Source organism: Narcine bancroftii, chromosome 9 (genome assembly GCF_036971445.1).
Source record: "Narcine bancroftii isolate sNarBan1 chromosome 9, sNarBan1.hap1, whole genome shotgun sequence".
Taxonomy (NCBI): domain Eukaryota; kingdom Metazoa; phylum Chordata; class Chondrichthyes; order Torpediniformes; family Narcinidae; genus Narcine; species Narcine bancroftii.
The window spans coordinates 58,434,895-58,455,257 of record NC_091477.1 but is presented as its reverse complement, the minus strand read 5'-3'; the positions used below and the strand labels follow the sequence as shown (position 1 = coordinate 58,455,257).

Sequence of the window (20,363 nt, the reverse complement as noted above, 5' to 3'; positions counted from 1 at the left end):
TAATCTTTCATCATAAGTCAACCCCTTCATCCCAGGGATCAAACTAGTAAACCTCCTCTGGACCGTCTCCAAAGCCAGTATATCCTTCCTCAAATATGGAGACCAGAACTGGACACAGTATTCCAGGTGCGGTCTCACCAGTACCTTATACAGTTGCAACATTACCTCCCTACTCCTGAATTCAATTCCTCTAGCGATGAAGGCCAACATTCCATTTGCCTTCTTAATAACCTGCTGCACCTGCAACCTAACTTTTTGCGATTCATTCACAAGCACTCCCAAGTCCCTCTGCACAACAGCATGCTGTAGTTTTTCACCCTTTAAATAATATTCAGCTCTTTTATTTTTCTTCCCAAAGTGGATAACCTCAAACTTACTAACATCGTACTCCATCTGCCAGACCTTTGCCCACTCATCCAGCTTAACTATATCCCTCTGCAGACTCTCCAAATACTCATTACAATTTGCTCTTCCACTCAATTTGGTGTAATCTGCAAACTTAGCTACACCACATTTTGTCCCCTCCTCCAAGTCATCAATGTAAATGATGAACAGTTGTGGGCCTAACACTGACCCCTGCGGCATCCCACTTACCAATCTCTGCCAACCTGAAAAACTCCCACTTATCCCGACTCTCTGCCTCCTGTCAGACAACCAATTTTCAATTCAGGCCAATAAACTTCCCCGGACTCCACTTTCCTGTAACTTACTGATAAGTCTCTTGTGCGGCACCTTATCAAACGGTTTCTGGAAATCCAAATATACAATATCAACCTGTTCCCCTCTATCCACCGCACCCATTATATCCTCAAAGAATCCTAACGTTTGTCAGACAAGATCTTCCCTTTCTAAAACCATGCTGTGTCTGCCTGATTGAACCCTTACGTTCCAAAAGTTTCACTATTTCACCTTTAATGACGGCTTCAAGCACTTTTCCAACTACAGACGCCATGCTAATTGGCCGATAATTTCCATTCTTCTGCCTACATCCCTTCTTAAAAAGTGGCATGACATTTGCTGTCTTCCAGTCTGCCGGGACCTGCCCAGAATCCAAGGAATTTTGGTATATGACCACCAATGCATCAACTATAACTTCTGCCATTTCCTTCAGAACCCTTGGATGCATATCATCAGGACCAGGTGATTTGTGTGGCTTTAGTCCCATTAGTTTCTCCATCACTACTTCCTTTGTAACAACTATTTTATCAAGGCCCCCCCCAACATTCGCATCCTTAACTCCGCACTTGGGCATGCTGGACGTGTCTTCCACCGTGAAGACGGACACAAAATATTTGTTCAATGCCTGGGCCATTTCCTCATTTTTTTGCTACCAGTTTTCCCTTCTCATCCTCCAAGGGTCCTATGTTAACTCTGGCCATCATCTTCCATTTTATATGTTTATAAAATTTTTTGCTTTCTGTTTTTATATTTTGTGCCAATTTACTTTCATAATCCTTTTTCCCATTTCTTATTACCTGCTTTGTAACCCCCTTGTTGTCTCTTAATGTTATCCCAATCTTCCAGTTTCCCACTGCTCTTTGCAGCTTTGTACACCTGCGCCTTCAATTTTATACTCTCCTTTATTTCCTTTGTTAACCACAGTTGATGTTTCCCTCCCTTGCTGCCCTTTTTCCTGACCGGAATATATTTTTGTTGAGCATTACAAAATATTTCTTTGAAAATCTTCCACTGTTCCTCAACTGTGTCATCAATTAGCCCGTGATCCCAGTCCACTCTGCCCAATTCCTCCCTCACCCGTTTAAGCATAATATATTAGTTTTAGATCTAACTATTTCCATTCCATCTGAATGAGAAATTCAATCATACTATGATCACTATTTCCCAGATGGTCTCTGACTATTACATCATTTACTCTACCTATCTCATTGCACAACACTAGATCCAGGAGAGCATTTTCTCTTGTTGGTTTCTTAACATGCTGCTCAAGAAAGCTATCGCGGATGGATTCTATGAAGTCCTCTTCCATCAGCTGCCTCAGTTGGGCTGCTTGAGTTGGGGATAAATTTGCCCAGGTAGTTTACTGTGCGAAGGAATCTTTGCAGGGCTGCCATGTCCATTGGCACCAGAATTTCACTAAAGGCCCTTGTTTTGGAGGGGTCTGCCTTCAGGCCTTTGGTGGTGAACACGTGGCCTACGCAGCTGACTTGGTTTCAGAGGAAGCTGCACTTCTGGGGGTTGAGCTTCAAGTTTACCTTCTGTGCTGGGTCGAGAACCTTCTTTAAGTTTGCGTCATGTTCCTCTTGACTTTTGCCACCTACCAGTATATCATTGACTATAATAGCACAGGGGGACCTGGTGAAAATTTGCTCAGTGGATTGTTGGAATACTTCTCTGGCCAAATTGATTCCAAATGGTATCCACAGGAATGGGTACTGACCAAATGCAGTGCTGAACGTGGTTAGTAGTGACGAATTATAGTTGAGTGCATCTAGGACCGAGAACACCGTTGCACCGGCTATCTGTGTGGCAACTTCTTCTATGGTGCTCATGGGATGATGCGGTCTCTTCAGGGTTGCGTTGAGGTTTACACAGATCCGGATCTCCTGTCCGTCTTTCTTCTTAGTGGCCACCATGGAGGACACCCATTCAGTCAGCTTCAAAACTGGAGTATTTACACCCAAGTCCTGCATCCTGTCCAGCTTGGCCTTGACATCGTCCTACATCGCCACCAGCATGCGGTGCGCCTGATGAACCACGGGTCTTACCTCCAGGTCGAGCCGCATGGAGTGTGTCACCGGCAAACTCTCCAGCTTGTCTATGAAAAGCTCACCCTATTTGGAAAAAATTCTCTGTGATAGGTCTTCTTCAGAGGGGCTTATCTTGTGTACCTCTCTACTGAATGAAACGAGTCCCGTGTCCATGCACATGCTCAGGCCAAGCAGAGGCATGACGTTCTCGTGGACCACGAAGGACATTAATATGTGTAACTGCCCCTCTACACAGCACCGTACCCGCTATGTACAGGAACGGTTGGTTTGGATTCTGCTGCCTCTGTACACCACCAGACTCATTGATCTGACGCATGGTTTAACCTGTTCTGCTTTTTTCAGCCAGTTGAATGTGTTTAGAGACATGATGTTGCACTTTGCTCCTGTGTTGACCTTCATCTCTGCTGCCTTGCCATTGACTTTCATGGATACAAATGCCTCGTTGATTCAGGCTTCCACTGGGTTGCCTGCTATCTGTGGGGTCAGCCCATCGATATAGTACTCGTCATCGGAGTTGTCTCCCCCCCTGTTCCAGCTCCAACTGATCGATTGTCCTTCTGGGTCTGGTCCGTGCATTGGTTTGCTGCCTGGATCCACTTTCCTGCAGGTTCTGCACTGCTGGCCGAACGCTGGGCACATTTCTCTTCTCAGCATGTGATCGCCTCCACTGGACGAGGGCATGGGGTGGCCTGGCAGGCTCTTCCTCCTGGCTTCCAGCCGGTCCTACCTGGATCGTGGACTGCTGTTGTAGTGAGGCCAGCTTTTTTTCTGTTTTCCTCGGTAGTTTTGTACGCCAGACAGGAAGAGATGGACTTTGCTAGCGTTAGCTCGCTGTCATGCAGGAGCGCTTTCCACATACTGTCATCCCAAATACCACAAACCATTCTATCTTTAATTAATTCCACAGAGGGTTCCAAAGTTACAGGTCTTCAAGTCGCTGAGCTATTGGACTCCAGTATTAAACTTGTTCCTTTCCATCATCATATTTCTCTGTGGATTGCACATTTCCCTGAACTTTTATTTTAAATATTCAGGGTCCTTTCTCAACTCAGCTGGTAACAAGTTCCCCTTCACACCCTTTGTTTGTGTACACGAAGGACCTCTTCCTTTCAATGACTTCTGAACCAGCCAAATTTAACAAAATGTACGCTCTGGTGCAGGTTTGTCGCTGTGCGCTGCCACAATAAACATGTCATATTCACTCAAAAATATGCCAGTTCTCCGCTACATTTCCTTCAAACGTGAGTGGGTCAAGCTGTCCAAATCCATCCGCCATTACAGCAACCGTTGCAAATGTGATTCTGGTTATTCATTGCAACCGATTGGAAAGCCTCAGGCTTGGGCCACTCTCAATCCCACTTCTGTCACCATGTTCGTTATTGCGTGCTGAATAACTAGTCAAATCGGCAGGTGAAGTGAACCAAACAACTTTACTGTACACAATGAGAGAGTGCAAGCATAGCCTGGCGTCTGCTCTCTGCTAATACTCAATTTAACTCATGCACCTCCATGGAGCTCACGTACGTTGCCATGCGCTGTTGCGAGTACGGTGGCTGCAATGCGATGGCAGCAGCTGTCTACAAATCACCTCACACAAAAAGTAATTTATAAAATGCATGATTTCTTTTGCCTTTAAGTGCCACCAGGAAAAGCTGTTTGATCCAACAATTTATCTCCTAACTTTTGTGGCACCAAGACACCCCAATGAGGTTTACTTACTAAGATTGGAGAACTGTTAAAGTGCAACCATTTTATTCAATACTGTTCCATTAATGCATCACCATGCATCAGAGAACATAACAAGTCAGTCTGCACAGTTAGCGTGGCTATTTTAGCACCAACGACCCTGGTTCAAATCCGGCGCTGTCTGTAAGGAGTTTGTATGTTCTCCCCGTGACTGTGTGGGTTTCCTCCCACCTGCCAAAAATATACAGGGCTCATAGGTTAATTGGTGTCTTGGGCGGCATGGGCTCGAGGGCTAAGGGGATCTGTTATCATCCTGTACGTCTAAAATTAAATTTAAAGATAGTCGTTCTTTAATCTGTTTAGGGGCAAGAATCAGGTAAGTCACCAGGAGATCCTCCTGCGCATCTTTAATCTTTAACATCAGAGAGAGAACCTCGTTTCAACATTTCATCTGAAAGTCTGCACCACCACCAGCAACTAGTTGTCCATGGGACTGTCATGCTTAGATTGCCACTATCTAGCTAGAATGGAATTTGTGTTCGATTGCACATTGCACATCCCAACCACAGAGCATAATGAGACCAGTTCAAAATGTGGCCCTCTTGGCTAAAGGGGTCAAAGTGTACGAGGAAAAAGGCTGGTCTCATGATCAGCCACAATCATATTGAATGGTTGTGATAGTACAGATCTATCACCAATGTATATAGTGTATATAGTTACAGTATCTAGACTGTGCTTACAGCGATTGGCTGAGAGCTAAGCCATGCCTACTGTCTGGGCCTTAAAAGGTTGTGTCCCTAGCCAGGTCGGATCATTCCGGACTGGTTGGCCACCTGTGAAGAGCTCCTGTGTTTTGCTAATAAAAGCCTTGGTTTGGATCAACAAGTCTTTGGTTCTTTCGACGAGCTCTACAATGGTGGAGTAAGCCTAAATCGTCTCCTGCTCCTTGTATCATCAAATAGCTAATAGGAGAGGAAAAGGACTGAGCTGTGAAATTCTCTTTCAATTCTTGGACTGCTTGTTGATAATATAAGTGACACAACAGGCTGATTGAATTCCAGAATTTATATTTACATCAATCATTCAAACCACAAAACAACTGGTTTAACATGTCTCAGCCACCACAGGTTATTTACTTGTGGCTAGTCGAGTACCAGATGTTTCTCATTTCATTTCTGCTTCGCACATAACAATGAGGAATAGAGACCTCCCATGGGCAAATAATCTTAATTGTCATGAATGCAGACAGACTTCATAACAGGGTGTAGTAAATTAATAAGACAAAAGCAGATTGTGCAGGTGTTATTAATCATTGCAAGACCTTTACTTCCTGGTTACCAAATTATGGTAGCCATTTTGGTAAATATATTCCAGGTACATTTAAAAGTGTTGTGTGAGGACATTAAAAAAAGTGGTTTCAGCTAAACTTAGACAACATGCTGCGCTGAATCCCTAAAGTGTGTTCATGCATTTGCAAGTCCATGATTTTTAATGGACATTATGCAAGGTGCAGTTTCATAGAAACCATGAGCTCACCTCATAACCTCATCTAATAACTTCATATACAAATTAATTGGAGGAATAGGGCACCTCCCTATGCAAGCTTGTTATGTAATTTCCCAAGATCATGGCTGATGTTTTGTAACCTCAACTCTATATTCATACTGTATGCAAAGTATTGACAGGCATCAAGGATCACATGGTCAAGCCTAACCCTTTCAACCAGGCACCCACACATAGCTGCAAGTCAATGGACAGTAGGTCAGATTATTAAATCAACAAATGCTAACTGGGACAATTATAGTGAGAGGCTAGCTAAATTCCCTTCTCAGATTCAGAACCAAGGTCAGAAATTTGGCCGATGATATAATCATATCACACCATTCGGGAAGGCACTGGAGAACTCACTGAAACTCTGGCGCTGTTGCTCACACATTACAAGGTACACCTCCATGTAGCACTACAAATCCTCAAAATATTTGCAGAGCCTTACAGCACAGGAACAGGTCCATTGGCCCAAATAGTCCACGCAGACCACATTTCCTCGCTGAGTTAGCCCTATGAGGGTTGCATGGTTAGCAAAGCGGTTAGTGCAACATTGTTACAGTGCCAGCGACCTGGGTTCGAATCCAGCACTGACTGTAAGTAGCTTGTACATTCTCCCAGTGTCTGCATGGATTTCCTCTGAGTGCTCCAATTTCCTCCCACCCTTCAAAACATACAGGGGTTGTAGGTGTAATTGGGTGGCATGAGCTAGTGGGCCAAAAGGTCCTGTTACCATGCTTTATGTCTACATTTAAATTTAAAATGTGCCTGAGTTTAGCCCATATCCCTGTCCATGAACCTGTTGAAATGGTACTCAGTTCCACCATTTCCTCTGGCCGCTCATTCTACCCTCTGCCTGAAAACGTTGCTCCACAAGTCCCTTTTAAATCTTTCCGCTCTTACCTGAAATCTATGACCTCCAGTTTTAGACTCCCCTTTTCTGGGGAAAAAAATGACTATTCGCCCACTGAAACTCCAATAACCTAGCTGGCTTGTTTGTCGATACAAAGTCCAGTATAGCCCCCTTCCTGGTTGGGGTACCAGCATGTTGCCGCAAGCAGCTTTTCTTGGCACACTTGACAAATTCTGCCCCATCTCAGCCTCTGGCACTAAGGGCACCCCAGTCGATATTAGGGAATTAAAGTCCAATAGAATGACATTATTGTTGCTTTTGCATCTTTCCATAATCTGCAATATCTGTTCCTTCACTGCCCAGTGGCTATTGTGAAGTCTATAGTTTAGTGATTGCACCTTTCCAATTTCTAACCTCCACCGACTCTGCCTCAGTAGATAATCTCACCACGAGGTGCTCTCTGAGTGCAGCCTCGACACTCTGCATTAGTCACACCATTAGTAGTTCTACACCTCCACTTCTTTTATCTCCTTCTCTATCCCATCAACAAACCACAGGAACACTGAGCCACCATTCCTGTCCCATTTGCAGCCATGCCTCCATATTGGCCAAAGCATCATAACTCCAGGTGCCCATTCAGGATCTGAGCTCATCTGCCTTATCCACAATACTCCTTGCACGATAATAAACACACTTCAACCCTTCAGCATCACTGTGACCATTTACCCATCTCTTCCTATCCTTCATTTCTGGCTTGCTTGCCCCAACATCTCCCATCCCCTCCACTGTCCTACTGCTCTGTTTCCATCCCCATGCTACTCTAGTTTAAACCCGCTACAGTAGTATCAGTAAACCTCCCTATGAGGATACTGGTCTCTCTCCAGTTCAGGTGTAACCCATCTCTCTTATATACATCACATTATTCTGGAAGGGAGCCCAACGATGAAACATACAAATCCCTCCTTCCTGCACCAGCTCGTTAGCCGTGCATTAAACTGCAGTTTCTTGCCTCACCAGCACATGGCAAAACCATAGAAGCCTTGCTTTTTAAACTGCAGGGCCACATCTCCATTCCTACCAACATTATTGGTACCAATATAGACCACATCCTCGGGCCTCTCTCCCTTCCCTCTCAGAATGTGCTGTACCTACTCAGAAACATCATGGACCCTAGTACCTCTTGGATGATCCGGAGTTCAGCCAACTCCAGCTCTGGTTGTTTTTACGCGTTCATTGAGGAGCTGCAGCTGGACGGACTTCCCTTAGGTATAGTCGCCAGGGACATGACAAGTTTCCCTGATGTTCCACTTTCCACAGGCATAGTCTCGGATGTCTACATCCCAACAGTGAATTATAATACATGTCACTTCCTCTTAATATTTCATCTATCATTGCTCAATCCAAATGCATGGCTTATTTCTATTTTTCTAATTTATCAATGCCTAAATCAAAAAGTCCCAGTTATCAGCATAATTGGCTTATTCCCATTGTCTTTCATGCCCAAGGTGCTGGTTTTAGTGAAAAACAGGCAGTCCCACAAACACACATCCCAGATGGAAATTTCTAACATCAACCATGGCATGCTCCCAAGTCTTCACCCTATTCCTCATTACATTTACCTCAAGACTCAACAGCTTCAACCTCTGTTTTCTTATAAAACTTAAGATGGGAGCCAATTCCAAATCTTGTAATCTTGCACAGTTAGCTTAGTTGTTAGTGCCCTGCTGTACCAGTGCCAGCAATCAGGGCCAGGGTTCAAATCCTGTGCTCTCTGTAAGGAGTTTGTACATTCTCCCCGTGTCTGCATGGGTTTGCTCCGGGGGGGGCTCCGGTTTCCTCCCACCATTAAAAACATACCAGGGGTTGTAGGTCAATTGGGTGTAATAGGGCTGCACGGGTTTGTGAGCTGTATGTCTAAAAACGGGGAGCAAATTGCTCAGAGAGAAACAGAATGAGGATAAGTAGTTATAGTTGTTACAGAATTTAGAATTCATCAGGGGTAAGTACCCGCCTTCCAAAATAAAAGTAGGTCTGTTGTGCATTGTAGATCTGCTGGTTGGGTTGCCTAAGCTTCAAGAGAAACCAGGAAAGCTGTTGAGGCTACTTCATTAAACATATTTAAAGTTCATTTAAATAGATATTGACATAATAAAGGAATGAAGGGATATGGGGAAAAGGCAGGTGAGTGGAGTGGAGTCTATGATCAGATCAGCTATGATCTCATTGAATGGCGGAGCAGGCTCGATGGGCCGGATGACCGACTCCTGCTCCTGTTTCTTATGTTCTGATGAAGTCCATGTTCAGGGATCTAACCGAGTGAAGTGAAACAAACTAGTTGGAAAGGAGAAATCTCACTTGACATGAAACATAATTCCACTGTGCCGCTGAACAGTACCTGTACCTACTAGTAAATACTTACAAGTGAACTTGACTTAGCATTGGATTATAAAGCAGTGTTCACTCAGCAGTAGATGTCAGGGGAAGCAAGCAAAAAAACTAAATTTCCAGAGCAGAAATCTGGGGGCATGGGCTCATTGGCCAAAAGGGTCTGTTCCTGCACTGCATGTCTAAATTTAAAGAAACACAACTGCAATTAATTCCAGTTTGAATTGCTCCACTCCAAAAATTCAGCTCAAAAGTTCCAATTCCATCTCAGCCTTAAGTAGATGCTGCACACCTGCGTGCTGTTCCCTATGTGATCCATGACCTCTAAAATTACATTGCATTGTTCCAAGAAACAACAGTCTCTGGTCAGCAGTGCCATTAAAGAGGCCACCTGGAGAGATGACATTGGAACAATGAGAACCTGCACTGGGGAGGTCTCCTTTACTGCTTCCCTATGTTGTTCAGGACCCCACACCACATGCACTGGGCAGGATGTCAGTATCCCCTGACCATTTTAACATAATACTCAGCTCTGATCTTTGAGGTCAACCCTGCTTCTGCTCCATTATGACCGGATGCCACAACCCACCTTCATCTGTAGGCAAATTCCTTTCTTCTCCAATCTTAACTGGGTGTCCAACCATCAATTCTCTCTCCAATCCAATGCAACACCCCCTTCTCAGCCCCAGACACAGGCTCACCAGCTCCAAATGATGGAGTGTACCTTGGGCCTGGAGCATTCCTGAAGTTTGTGCAGTCACTGGCATGCCAAGCAATGATCTTGCAGGCACTTTAACAGTGGAGAGGAAATCCGAGGCTAAGGTGACCTTGCAACTTGGCCTTGTAAAATCCTTGTTGAATGGTTTTCTCATTTTCCTACAGCCCACCCATCATCTCACGTTTATAATGATGTAGGAGGCTATTTTGTCTATGTCATCTCCCAAGTGAATAGTCCAATCAGTCCCTCTCCAACATTTATCGCCTTGAGCTTCATGCTTCAGAAGTCCTCCACTCCCCAAAATGTATACCTTATTTTTGAAAACTCATCTCCATCTCCAAAATCCAATCTACCTTAACCAATTACATTGTAAAACATCTGCTCTAATTGTTCATTCCTTGTTATGCTCAAGCCACTTTCTGTGGATTCGACTACACATGGAGAATTTTCAGCATCTCCTTTGTCCCCTTCACTTTCTGCCTCCAAAGGACACTGTTCAAGGAGGTCAGTCACTAAGTTAACTCACTGATAGCACCAACAACAATACTACCCACTCCTCCCTCTGTTTCCCTACTAATCTGTGTTTGGCTGGTGAATACTCTGGGATTACTTTCCACATTCAACAGAGATTCTTAGTAGTGGCCCATTGGATACACCAGAATATCACAAAGGATCATCCAGATATTCAGAACATTTGAAGGGTGAAGGTTACAGACAAAGTAATTTATTCAAAAAGAATGAAATGCATTTGATCTCCTGCCTTATATTTTGACTAAAACACTCTTCATGATTACAATTCCACATACGCACATCCACATGCACACTAATTATACAGATTCTATTTGATTCGGTGCACCTAGTCATTTGTGGCAAGAAGTCAGCCAGCATTGAACTTCAACTGATGAAACATTCTTGTTACACTGGAGAACTTCCAAATAATCACAAGGTTAAAAGTGATAGATAATGCTTATTTTATATCTCTCTGTTCACAGAATGGGAGGTTACACCAAAAGAATGTAATTAATTTGCAAAGAAAAACCCAGTAGCATAACCCAAACATGCAATGATAGAGCAGAGACTTCTCAATACAAGCTCAGGCTTGTTGCGGAAAATTAAGAGCGCTCATTGTCCACAGTGTGTTTGTAAATTACTCACTGTCTGACAATTTCTAAAACTTAACTGCTACAATCTCCCTAAATGCTGACATAGCAGGGGTCAGACACACAAGGTACATCCTAGACAAAACCAGTATAGTCTCTATCTACCAACCGACTCCTCACATTCTAATGCAAACGACCAAGACTGTAATCAGAGAGGCTGAAACTAGTCTCAAACTTATACGATACTGTCCATGTGTAGACAGTACAAGTGGAGGCAAGTTAGCAATACTCTTGGAGATGGTTTGGATTTTCGACAGAGGCAAGAAATTACTGGCCACTAACTTCACAAACAAGTTGCAAAAGGCCTAAGAATTGGGTTTCTTTTGAAGATCTTAAAAACCTTCATATGACATCATAGTAATTTATCTTATAAAGATTTTTTTGCTTCCTAAGATAAAAATCTATAACTCACAAATCTGGCACTGGTTAAATAATTCTGTAAGTTTTAGGAAGTTAGAAGGATATGCAGCTTTCTTGAAATTAGAACCTTTTATACGCCCATCAGGAAGTTTAAGCTTCATTGATGGTAACCTTGAAATGGGCAGTTTAATCAGAGTTTAAAGATACAACATGGTCACAGGTGATTGATCAGTACAAGCCTATCTGTTTCACTAATGTCCTTCAGGGCAGAATCTGGCCAATGTGATGGAGACTAATTTCAATTGTTTGTTGTCTGGCTAACAGACAACACACTGGGCACTGCTATCCGACCAGAGGGCTTTAACATTCAGAGATTGGATTGGAACTCAGATTCTGACAAAGAGTAAACGATATTTGGGTTATGTCAACCTCCTGCTCTACTGCCTTAGGGCAAATTCTCAATTAAAAGCAGACCCTTCTATCTACCCCAAGAGTGGTCATCAGTAATTCTCACCAGAGTTTATATCCATCCTGATGCCGATTACAAACAGGACTTGCGGAGCTGCATGATATTTTCAGTGAACAAGACAAATCTTGGTTGGAGAATTTAATCAGGCCTGTCTCATGAAAACCCTGCCCAACTACCACCAGCAGGTACCAGAGCTACCAGCACACTCTATCACAAGGATAAGGAAGGCCTACCGTTCTTTCCAGATACAACATTTTGGCACATCTGATCACCTGGCTGTGCTTCTTCTGCCTTCATATAGACGGATCCTGAAAAGAAAGACTCCAGAGATCAGGACAGCAAGAAAATGGTCACAGGAGGATGAAGAACGGTTTCTCGAATCAGCGGATTGGGCAGTGTTCAAGGACTCAGCTGAGGTACTGAATGATTACACCAGGGCTGTCACAAACTTTATGAAAACAACTACAAATAAGTGTGTCCCCACCAAATCATTCAGGGTTTTCCCGAACCAGAAGCCCTGGATGAACAGTGAAATCTGGAACCCGCAGAGAGCCAGATCACAGGCATTAAAGTCCAGTGATCCAGATCAGTACAGAAGAATCTCTCAGGCAAAGTGGATATTCTGGACAACAGCTGTGGCAGGGCTAAAATGATATTACCTGCTACAAACCCAAATCTGGTGCAGTAGGAGACAGCAAAGGTTCTCTCCCAAAGGAACTCAATGCCTTCTATGCTTGATTCAACCACAAGAACAAATAAGAATCACCCCTCTGCACCCCCACGTTCCCTCACAATCCTCTCCTGACTGTATCAAGGATGACATGCAGGCTTCCTTCAGGAGAGTGAATCAGAGGAAAGCATCCAGTCCGGATGGAGTATCTGGCCGAATATTAAAAATCAGTGCTGACCAACCTGCCAATGTATTCACCGGTTTCTTCAACATCTCACTCTGTCTGGGCGTGGTATCACCTGTTTCAAACAGGCATCAATCGTAGGAGTGCCCAAGAAGTTTGTGGTAACCTACCTAAATAACTATCAACCAGTGGCACTCACATTAACAATGATGAAGTGCTTTGAAAGGATAGTGTTGAAGTGTATCAGCTCCTGGATCCATTCCAGTTCAACTATCATAGTAACAGGTCTACAGCAGATGCCATCTCACTGACCCTACACAAAGCCCTGGAACACCAGGATGCTCTTTATCGACTACAGTTCAGCATTTAACACCATCATCTCCTCAAAACTGATCAGCAAGACCTGGGACTCAACACCCCACTTCACCGTGTAATTAGATCATGGATTTCCTCACCTGCAGAGCACAATCAGTGAGGATTGGTAAGAACATATCTTCTACAATCTCCATCAGTACCAGACTGCGCTCCTTTCCCCCTGCTCTCCTCACTTTACACCTATGACAATAAGACCATTTACAAATTTGTTGATGATACCACAGTAGTGGATTGTATAAAGGAAGGGGATGAGTCAGCGTACAAGAGGGAGATTGAAAACTTGCCTGAATGGTGCACCAACAACAACCTTGCAGTCAATGTCACCAAAATCATAGAGTTGATTATTGACTTCAGGAAGGGAAACCCAGAGGTATACAATCCAGTGATCAGTGGGGGATCAGAGATGGAGAGGGTGAGTAATTTCAGTTCTTGTGAGTAACTATCACAGAGGATCTTTCCAACGGTATTCTGAAGAAAGCACGTTAATGCCTCTCCTTCCTCAGGAGTTTGTGGAGGTTTGGCATGACACCATGTCTTGGGTAAACTTGTACCTCTCACTTTGTTCATTTTAGATTGGTCACAGTGTTTGAGTTGCCGAAAGAAAATAGACACACACACACCGAGAGCAGTTCAGATTATACAAAAGTTTATTACAAATTCAAAAGCTGATTTCAAACTACAATATGCAAGCCCTTCCCAACTATACTTATGAATGCCTGGACTGGTCCCAACTGCCAAAGCGAGGCAACAACTGCAGCAGCTTCTCCACCTCCCCCGACCGGGACATTGGCTGGACTCTAGAAGTTCTTCTTGCTGAGAGATGTTGCCACCTCTCAGAGAGTTTCAAACTTCAGCAGCTTATATTACCCAAAAACTGCTATTCCCAGCACAGCAAGAAAGATAAGTGAGCAAGCTAGCATGCTAGGCTTTTATCGAATAACATAATTTTCAGCTTATCACTTTGAATACAACGGTCTATTTTGCATCAAGGCTAGGCCTCTGACAGTCTGTGACTGTAACAAGCAAGAAGATTAAATGTTCTTGGTACACAGATGTCCTTTTGTCAGATAACAGCATCTCTGGCCCCTCGGTGGAATTTAGCTTATGTCTGCTGATTCTAAAAACAAGCAGGTTCTCAGCCTTGCAGAAACAAAGGCTGCAAAAGTTAAAAAAAAGTTAGAATCTTCCATTACACACCAGAAACCTTGGGAAATTTCTACAGAGGTGCGGTGGAAAGTGCGCTGACCAGCTGCATCACAGTCTGGTATGGGAACACCAATACCCCCGAGTCTAAAACCCTCCAAAAGGTAGTGGATACAGTCCAGGACATCACAGACAAAACCCTCCCCACTGTTGAGAACATCTAAAGGGAACGCTACCATCAGAGGGCAGCAGCTATCATCAAGGATCCACACCACCCAGCACACGCTCTGTTCTCGCTGCTCAGTGAAGAGGTGTCGGTGTCACAAGACTCGCACCACTAGGTTCAGGAACAGCTGCTCGCCCTCCACCATCAGACTCCTCAACAACAAACTCAATCAGGGACTCATTTAAGGACTCTTATTTTCCACTTTGTTTTTTTTTCCCATTGCACAATCAGTAGGTTTACATTTCTTTATTTCTTTACATGTTTTTTTTTGCACTGCCAATAAGTGGTAATTCTGTCTGGCCCACAGGAGAAAGAATCTCAAGGGTGTATTGTATTTATTCTGACAATAAATCTGAAATTTGAAATCTGCAGATGCCCAGCTTGATGGTTAATTCTAAATGAAATGGTCAGGTGAGTTATTCACCATCATTACCATGTCAAAAACAACTCAAAGATAAAACTGTATAGATGACCTAGCATTAACCTCGGCACAAAGTCATAGCCAGTCCAGTAAACCTTCCAAAGTCCACCTCACTAATGGCTGGGGACAGGTGTCTAAATTAGAGAGTTGCACTACAGACTATTCAAGCAATAGCCTGACAAAGAGCTACACTCACAATATCTTACTGCCAGTGCCTACATTGCAGTCCTTCTGGGAGGGAGAAGGGACAGGACAGTTGCCCCAGGACCTAACCTTCACCTCACAATGTCTCATGATATCAGAGCCCAAGAAAACCACCACCATCCTTACTTCATTTGATGAATCAGTGTTCCACCATGTTGAGCAATATAGAAACAGTACTCAAAGTCTGAGGGCACAGAATGAGTAGTCTTCGGTGGGCATCAGTGTATCTGGTGTCATTTCCTCTTGGTCCTATATCTACATTCACCTTTTTTTATTCTTAGAGAACCTTTTTGTATCCTCTGTGATATTATTTGCCACCCTACTTTCAAACTTCATCTTTTCCCTCCTTTTGAGTTTTTTTTAGTTATATTCAGTAGGTTTTGAAAATATTCTGTTTAGCTATTTTCCTGGAATTCTTTGCTTCCTTGTACACCTTCTCTTTTGCTTTCATGTTGGCTTTGACTTTGCCAGAGTTATGATATTTTCCATGTGAATATTTCCTCATTTTTGGTCTGCATTTATCCTGCACCTTCCCCATTTCTTGCAGAAACTCCATCCATTGCTGCTCTGCCGCCTTCGCTACTTGTTGACCAGTTCCTCTATCATGCCACTTTAATTCCTTTTACTCCACTGTAATAATGACACATCGGAGTTGTGTTTCTCTTTTTTTTTGAACATTTTATTTAATCAACATATAGATCAAATAATTGAGAATATACCAAAATAATAATTTTTAAATATATGTTGAAATTACATATATGAAAAGAACAAAAACTAAAATCTAAAGAAAAATAAACCTAAAAAGAGTTAAAACTAAAACCCCTGTATCCCACCATCCCCCCTAAAACTACTATAATCCCAGAACTGAAACACATATTTCATAATAAAACAATTACAATTAATTAATTTGGATTGCATCAGTTCACACTCAGAGACCTCAAAGACATCATAAAATTATTATATCTTCAGGGAAAAATTCACCGATCAGGAAAAACAAAGATAAATTTGATAGTTTTAATTTCATAAAGAGTTTTATTTCTCCTTGATTTATCTCAAATTAAACTCGATCATATTGTGATCACTGACCCCCAAAGGGTTCCTTTGCTCTCAGCTCTCTAATTGCCTCGCATACATTACTCAACACCTAGTCCAGTACAGCCGATCTCCTCGTGGGCTCTCCAACAAGCTCCTCTAAAAAGCCATCTCCTGGGCTTTCTACAAATCTCTCTGTCAACCTGGTTTTCTCAATCATTGGCTTGGTTTCGCGGACGAAGATTTATGAAGGGTAATGTCCATGTCAGCTGCAGGCTCGTTTGTGGCTGACAAGTCCAATGCGGGACAGGCAGACATGGTTGCAGCGGTTGCAAGGGAAAATTTTCTCAGTCTACTTACATGTTAAAACCCTCCATGATTACCATAACATTACCCTTCTCACACGCCTGTTCTATTTTCCATTGTAATGGTTGTCCACATCCCACCTACTGGTTGGAGGTCAGCCAACAGTGTCTTTTCCCTCTTGCCATTTCTTAACAACCCACAATGATTCTGTATCTTCTGATCCTATGTCATTTATTTTTAATGTTTTAAATGTGTTCCTTACCAACTGAGTCACACCACTCCCTCGGTTTACCCTCATATCCTTTTTATTCATGTGTATCCTTGGACATCAAGTTCCCAATGACATCCATACTTTAGCCATGACTCCGTGATGGCCACAAAATCATACCCTGCCAATGTGTAGCTGCACTACAAGGTCATCCACTTTATTTCTTATGCTGCGCATGTTTAAATACAAAACCTTTAGTCCTTTATTAGTTACATTTCACTCTAGGTCGATGTTTCAGTGCAATGCATCCTCATGGCTGCAATTTTGCCTTTCTTGCCTGTCCTTCCCCACAAACTCCCTACCATCTGCCCTTAATTGTGCACCAACCACCTCTTCCTCCACTTTGGTTCCCATACCCTGTGAATCTACTTGAAATCCCCACCCCCTCAAGAGCAATAGCAATAGCCAGGATATTGGTTCCCCTCGAGTCCAGGAGCAACCCATCCCACTTGTACAAGTCACCCCTTCCCTAGAAAGGTTCCAATGATCCAAGATCCTGAAACCCTGACCCATCTCCTCAGCCATTATCTTCCAGTTCTCCAGCTCTAACGGGAGTAATCCAGAGATTACCACCTTGAAAGTCATACTCTTCAGCCTCTTCCCCCCCCCTCCTGTCTACGTGTTACCCCATCACCTTGTGGGCCCCTCCCCTAACTTCGTTCTCCCTTTATATGTGCAATTTCACCTTTTTTCTTAGTCTTGTTAGATTCCGAGTTGAAACATTGACTCACCATTGCTACTGTCTGATCTGCTGAGTGGCTCCAGCTCTAAGAAACACATGCTTGATAACACGATCTTCCAGGTTCACGGATAGTTTCTGCCCTGCCATTAGATCACAGAAATCAAGTACAGGCCCTTTGGCCCACAGCGTTGGACCTACTCTGCCAAGAGCATAGAATTTAAGGACCGCCTAACCCTCCATTTTTTTCTGCACCATGTACCTTTCTAATAGTCTCTTTAAAAATCCTGCTGTACCTGCCTTTCCACAATTGCCAGCAGTGCATTCCATGCATCCTCTCTCTGCAGAATTTACCCCTTACATTCCCCCCTCCCCACTTACTCTCAAATACCTTCAATCAATGACCCCTTGTGTGAGCCATTTCAGCCCTGGAGGGGGGTGGTGGGGGGCGATAGGGTCCACCCCTATCATGTCACTTCGCATCTATCGCTGCAAGGAGAAAAGACGAAGTTTACTCAGCCTATCCTCACAAGGCAGGCAGGCAGCATCCTTGTCAACCTCCTGATGTAATGAGCCAGCCGCAATGTTCCACGGGGCTGTGTCTCTGCCTCGCTCTGTGGATCTCGGCTGGCAACGAGAGTCCAACCTCACCTGCGCTTTTCTCTGTACACTGCGTGGTTTGATTTACACCGACACAATTCCCTGCACGTTGTCCTGTGCTCTTCCACTACCTGCTGGACAAGTTGACCGGTGAACGGCGAACAAACAGCTCGTTACATGCGACCAAAAAAAAATCAACGATGGGCTGAGCATCCCCCCAGCATCATTCCCTCCAATCTGGCCGCCGCCACCAAGTCGCTGCCCAGAACACCCCGAGAAGTTCGACCTGCCGCTCCACCTGTGCTTCGGAACATCGGGAGCAACTTTCCGTCCGTCTTGGGCCAGCCCGTTCCCCAGGGAGGAAACTCTCACCAAAGGACATCGACTCGCCCCGCTGAACAGGAGGCGCCGGGGCTGGGGCAGAGACCCAGCTCCGCTGGCGGATTAACTCCCACCCGGATCCTGGACAGCGTCACCTTGGTGCAAAGCTCCTTCGGGCTTGTGTCACTTTCACCGGTTGATTCGGGCTGCCATAAATGTTATAAAAATCTGCAACAGCCGGCGGTTTGAACCCCTCCCCCCCTCCCCGACGTCTGCCTTCGCTCGCTGGTGAGTGCACCCGGCCAGCGGAGCTCCAAGAAGCGGCAGGACCGTCCTGTTTCCATCAGGACCTCCCAGAAACGCAGCAGTCAAGTGCACCGGAGCGAACGAGCAGGGAGGCTCGCCAACCAAGTCCCATCCCACCCGACCACAGTAGCAAACTCCGGCAGCCCGCATCTCTCCGCAATTGGTCCCGGACCAACCCAGCGCCCTCGCCGCTGCCCTGAATTCGGCTGCACTCACTCAGCTCCCTTCTTCCGCCCACTTTACACTGGGCTCGCTCACTCGGGTTAGACGTCCCGGTCGAGACCGATTACTCACTTGTTCAGGCTTCATTCTGTCCCGATTCCAGCTTCGGTGGGTGGCCTCGGGCAGAGGGCACTTTCTCCTGTCACGACTGGGAGCCGGACGGTGGTCGTAGGTCACCCCGACACGCCGTGAGTGCGCAGCGCAGCGAACCTGACTTTACTCATTACAAAGTGGAGCGGGCCAGTCGCAAAATAGGGAGTGGAGCACGGAGTTGGATCCTTGGGGGACACCGAACTCCACCGGTTTGAAGGAGCCAACGCTGCGAGTGACCAGATGGCCATCGTGCCGCACACCTGCCTGATAAGCAATTTCATTTCGCTCGATGAGGCGCTTTAGTCGCTGAATTCACCCCGAATGCAAAAGTCGGTGAGCGTACGTCGAAGGGGCAGGACCGAATTTCGAGATTTCCTGAGCCCACAACATTATTCTGGTGCACGGACTCACACAATCTTTCACACACATGCACTTCCCCCAGACCTAAGCAGGGCAATGAATGCATTGGCAGAGGCGTCTGTGCACAGGGCGGAGATCACGTCAACCAGCCTTTGAAGCAGTGTGGCAAGGTAATTATAACTCAGAAAATCAGGCAGCATCTGTGGAGAGACCACCAGAGTTGACATTTCAGGACCAAGGAGTAGAAAAGTGAACGAAATTAGTGCAAAAGAACAGGGAAAAGTGAGGAAGTATCTGTGATCCATTGTTCATTCAGAAATCTGATGGCCCAGAGGAAGAAGCTGTTTTTGTACCTTTCTATGTTCATCTTCAGGCTCCTGTGCCTCCATCCTGATAGAACATAGGCCCACAAGGTTGTGCTGACCCTTCGACTCTGCCTCCCACATAACCCTCCACTTTAAATTCCTCCAGGTGCTTGTCTCATAATCTCTTGAATTTCCCCAATGTCCCTGCCCCCACCACTGACCCAGGTAGTGCATTCCATGCACCACCCACTCTGTGGGGAAAATCCTTCCTCTAATATCAGCTTTAAACTTCTCACCCATTAACTAAAAGCTGTGCCCTCTTGTACTGAGCAGTGGTGCCCTGGGTAAGAGGCACAGACTGTCTCCTCTATCTATTCCTCTTAATGTCTTGTATACCTCCTCTCATCCTCCTTCTCTCTAAAGAATAAAGCCCGAGCTCCCTTCATCTCTGCTTATAATGCATATTTTCTAAACGAAGTAGCATCCTGGTACCTCTCCTCTGCAACCTTTCCAACACTTCCATGTCTTTCCATGTGACCACTACTCCAAGTGTGGTCGAACCAGAGTTTTGTAGAGCTGCATCATTGCCTCGCGGCTCTTAAACTTGACTTCTGAAAACACTCCATATGCTTTCTTAACTACCAAGAAGCAACTTTCAGGGATCTGTGGACACAGGACCTCCCACCCCCCCAAGTCTCTCTACTCCTCCATACGACCAAGAATCCTGCTGTTAACTTTGTACT

At 44.7% G+C, this 20,363-nt stretch overlaps 1 protein-coding gene across 7 annotated transcripts in view; it reads right to left on the bottom strand.

Annotated features, from left to right (window-relative positions):
* The window catches only part of n4bp3 (NEDD4 binding protein 3), a 224,987-nt gene extending 205,572 nt beyond the window's left edge, over window positions 1-19,415 (bottom strand). For 2 of the 7 annotated variants that reach the window (XM_069899260.1, XM_069899263.1), the window contains exon 1: window positions 18,935-19,415. Coding sequence is in view for 2 of the 7 variants with exons in the window: in XM_069899264.1 (XP_069755365.1) it covers window positions 12,139-12,159 (21 nt within the window). In the remaining 5 variants the exon portion in view is untranslated. Of the gene's footprint in view, window positions 1-12,138; window positions 12,214-17,465; window positions 17,487-18,934 lie in introns of those variants that run through there. The other 5 variants (XM_069899264.1, XM_069899265.1, XM_069899258.1 and 2 more) reach the window with 5 other exon arrangements.
* Window positions 19,416-20,363: the final 948 nt, after the last annotated feature.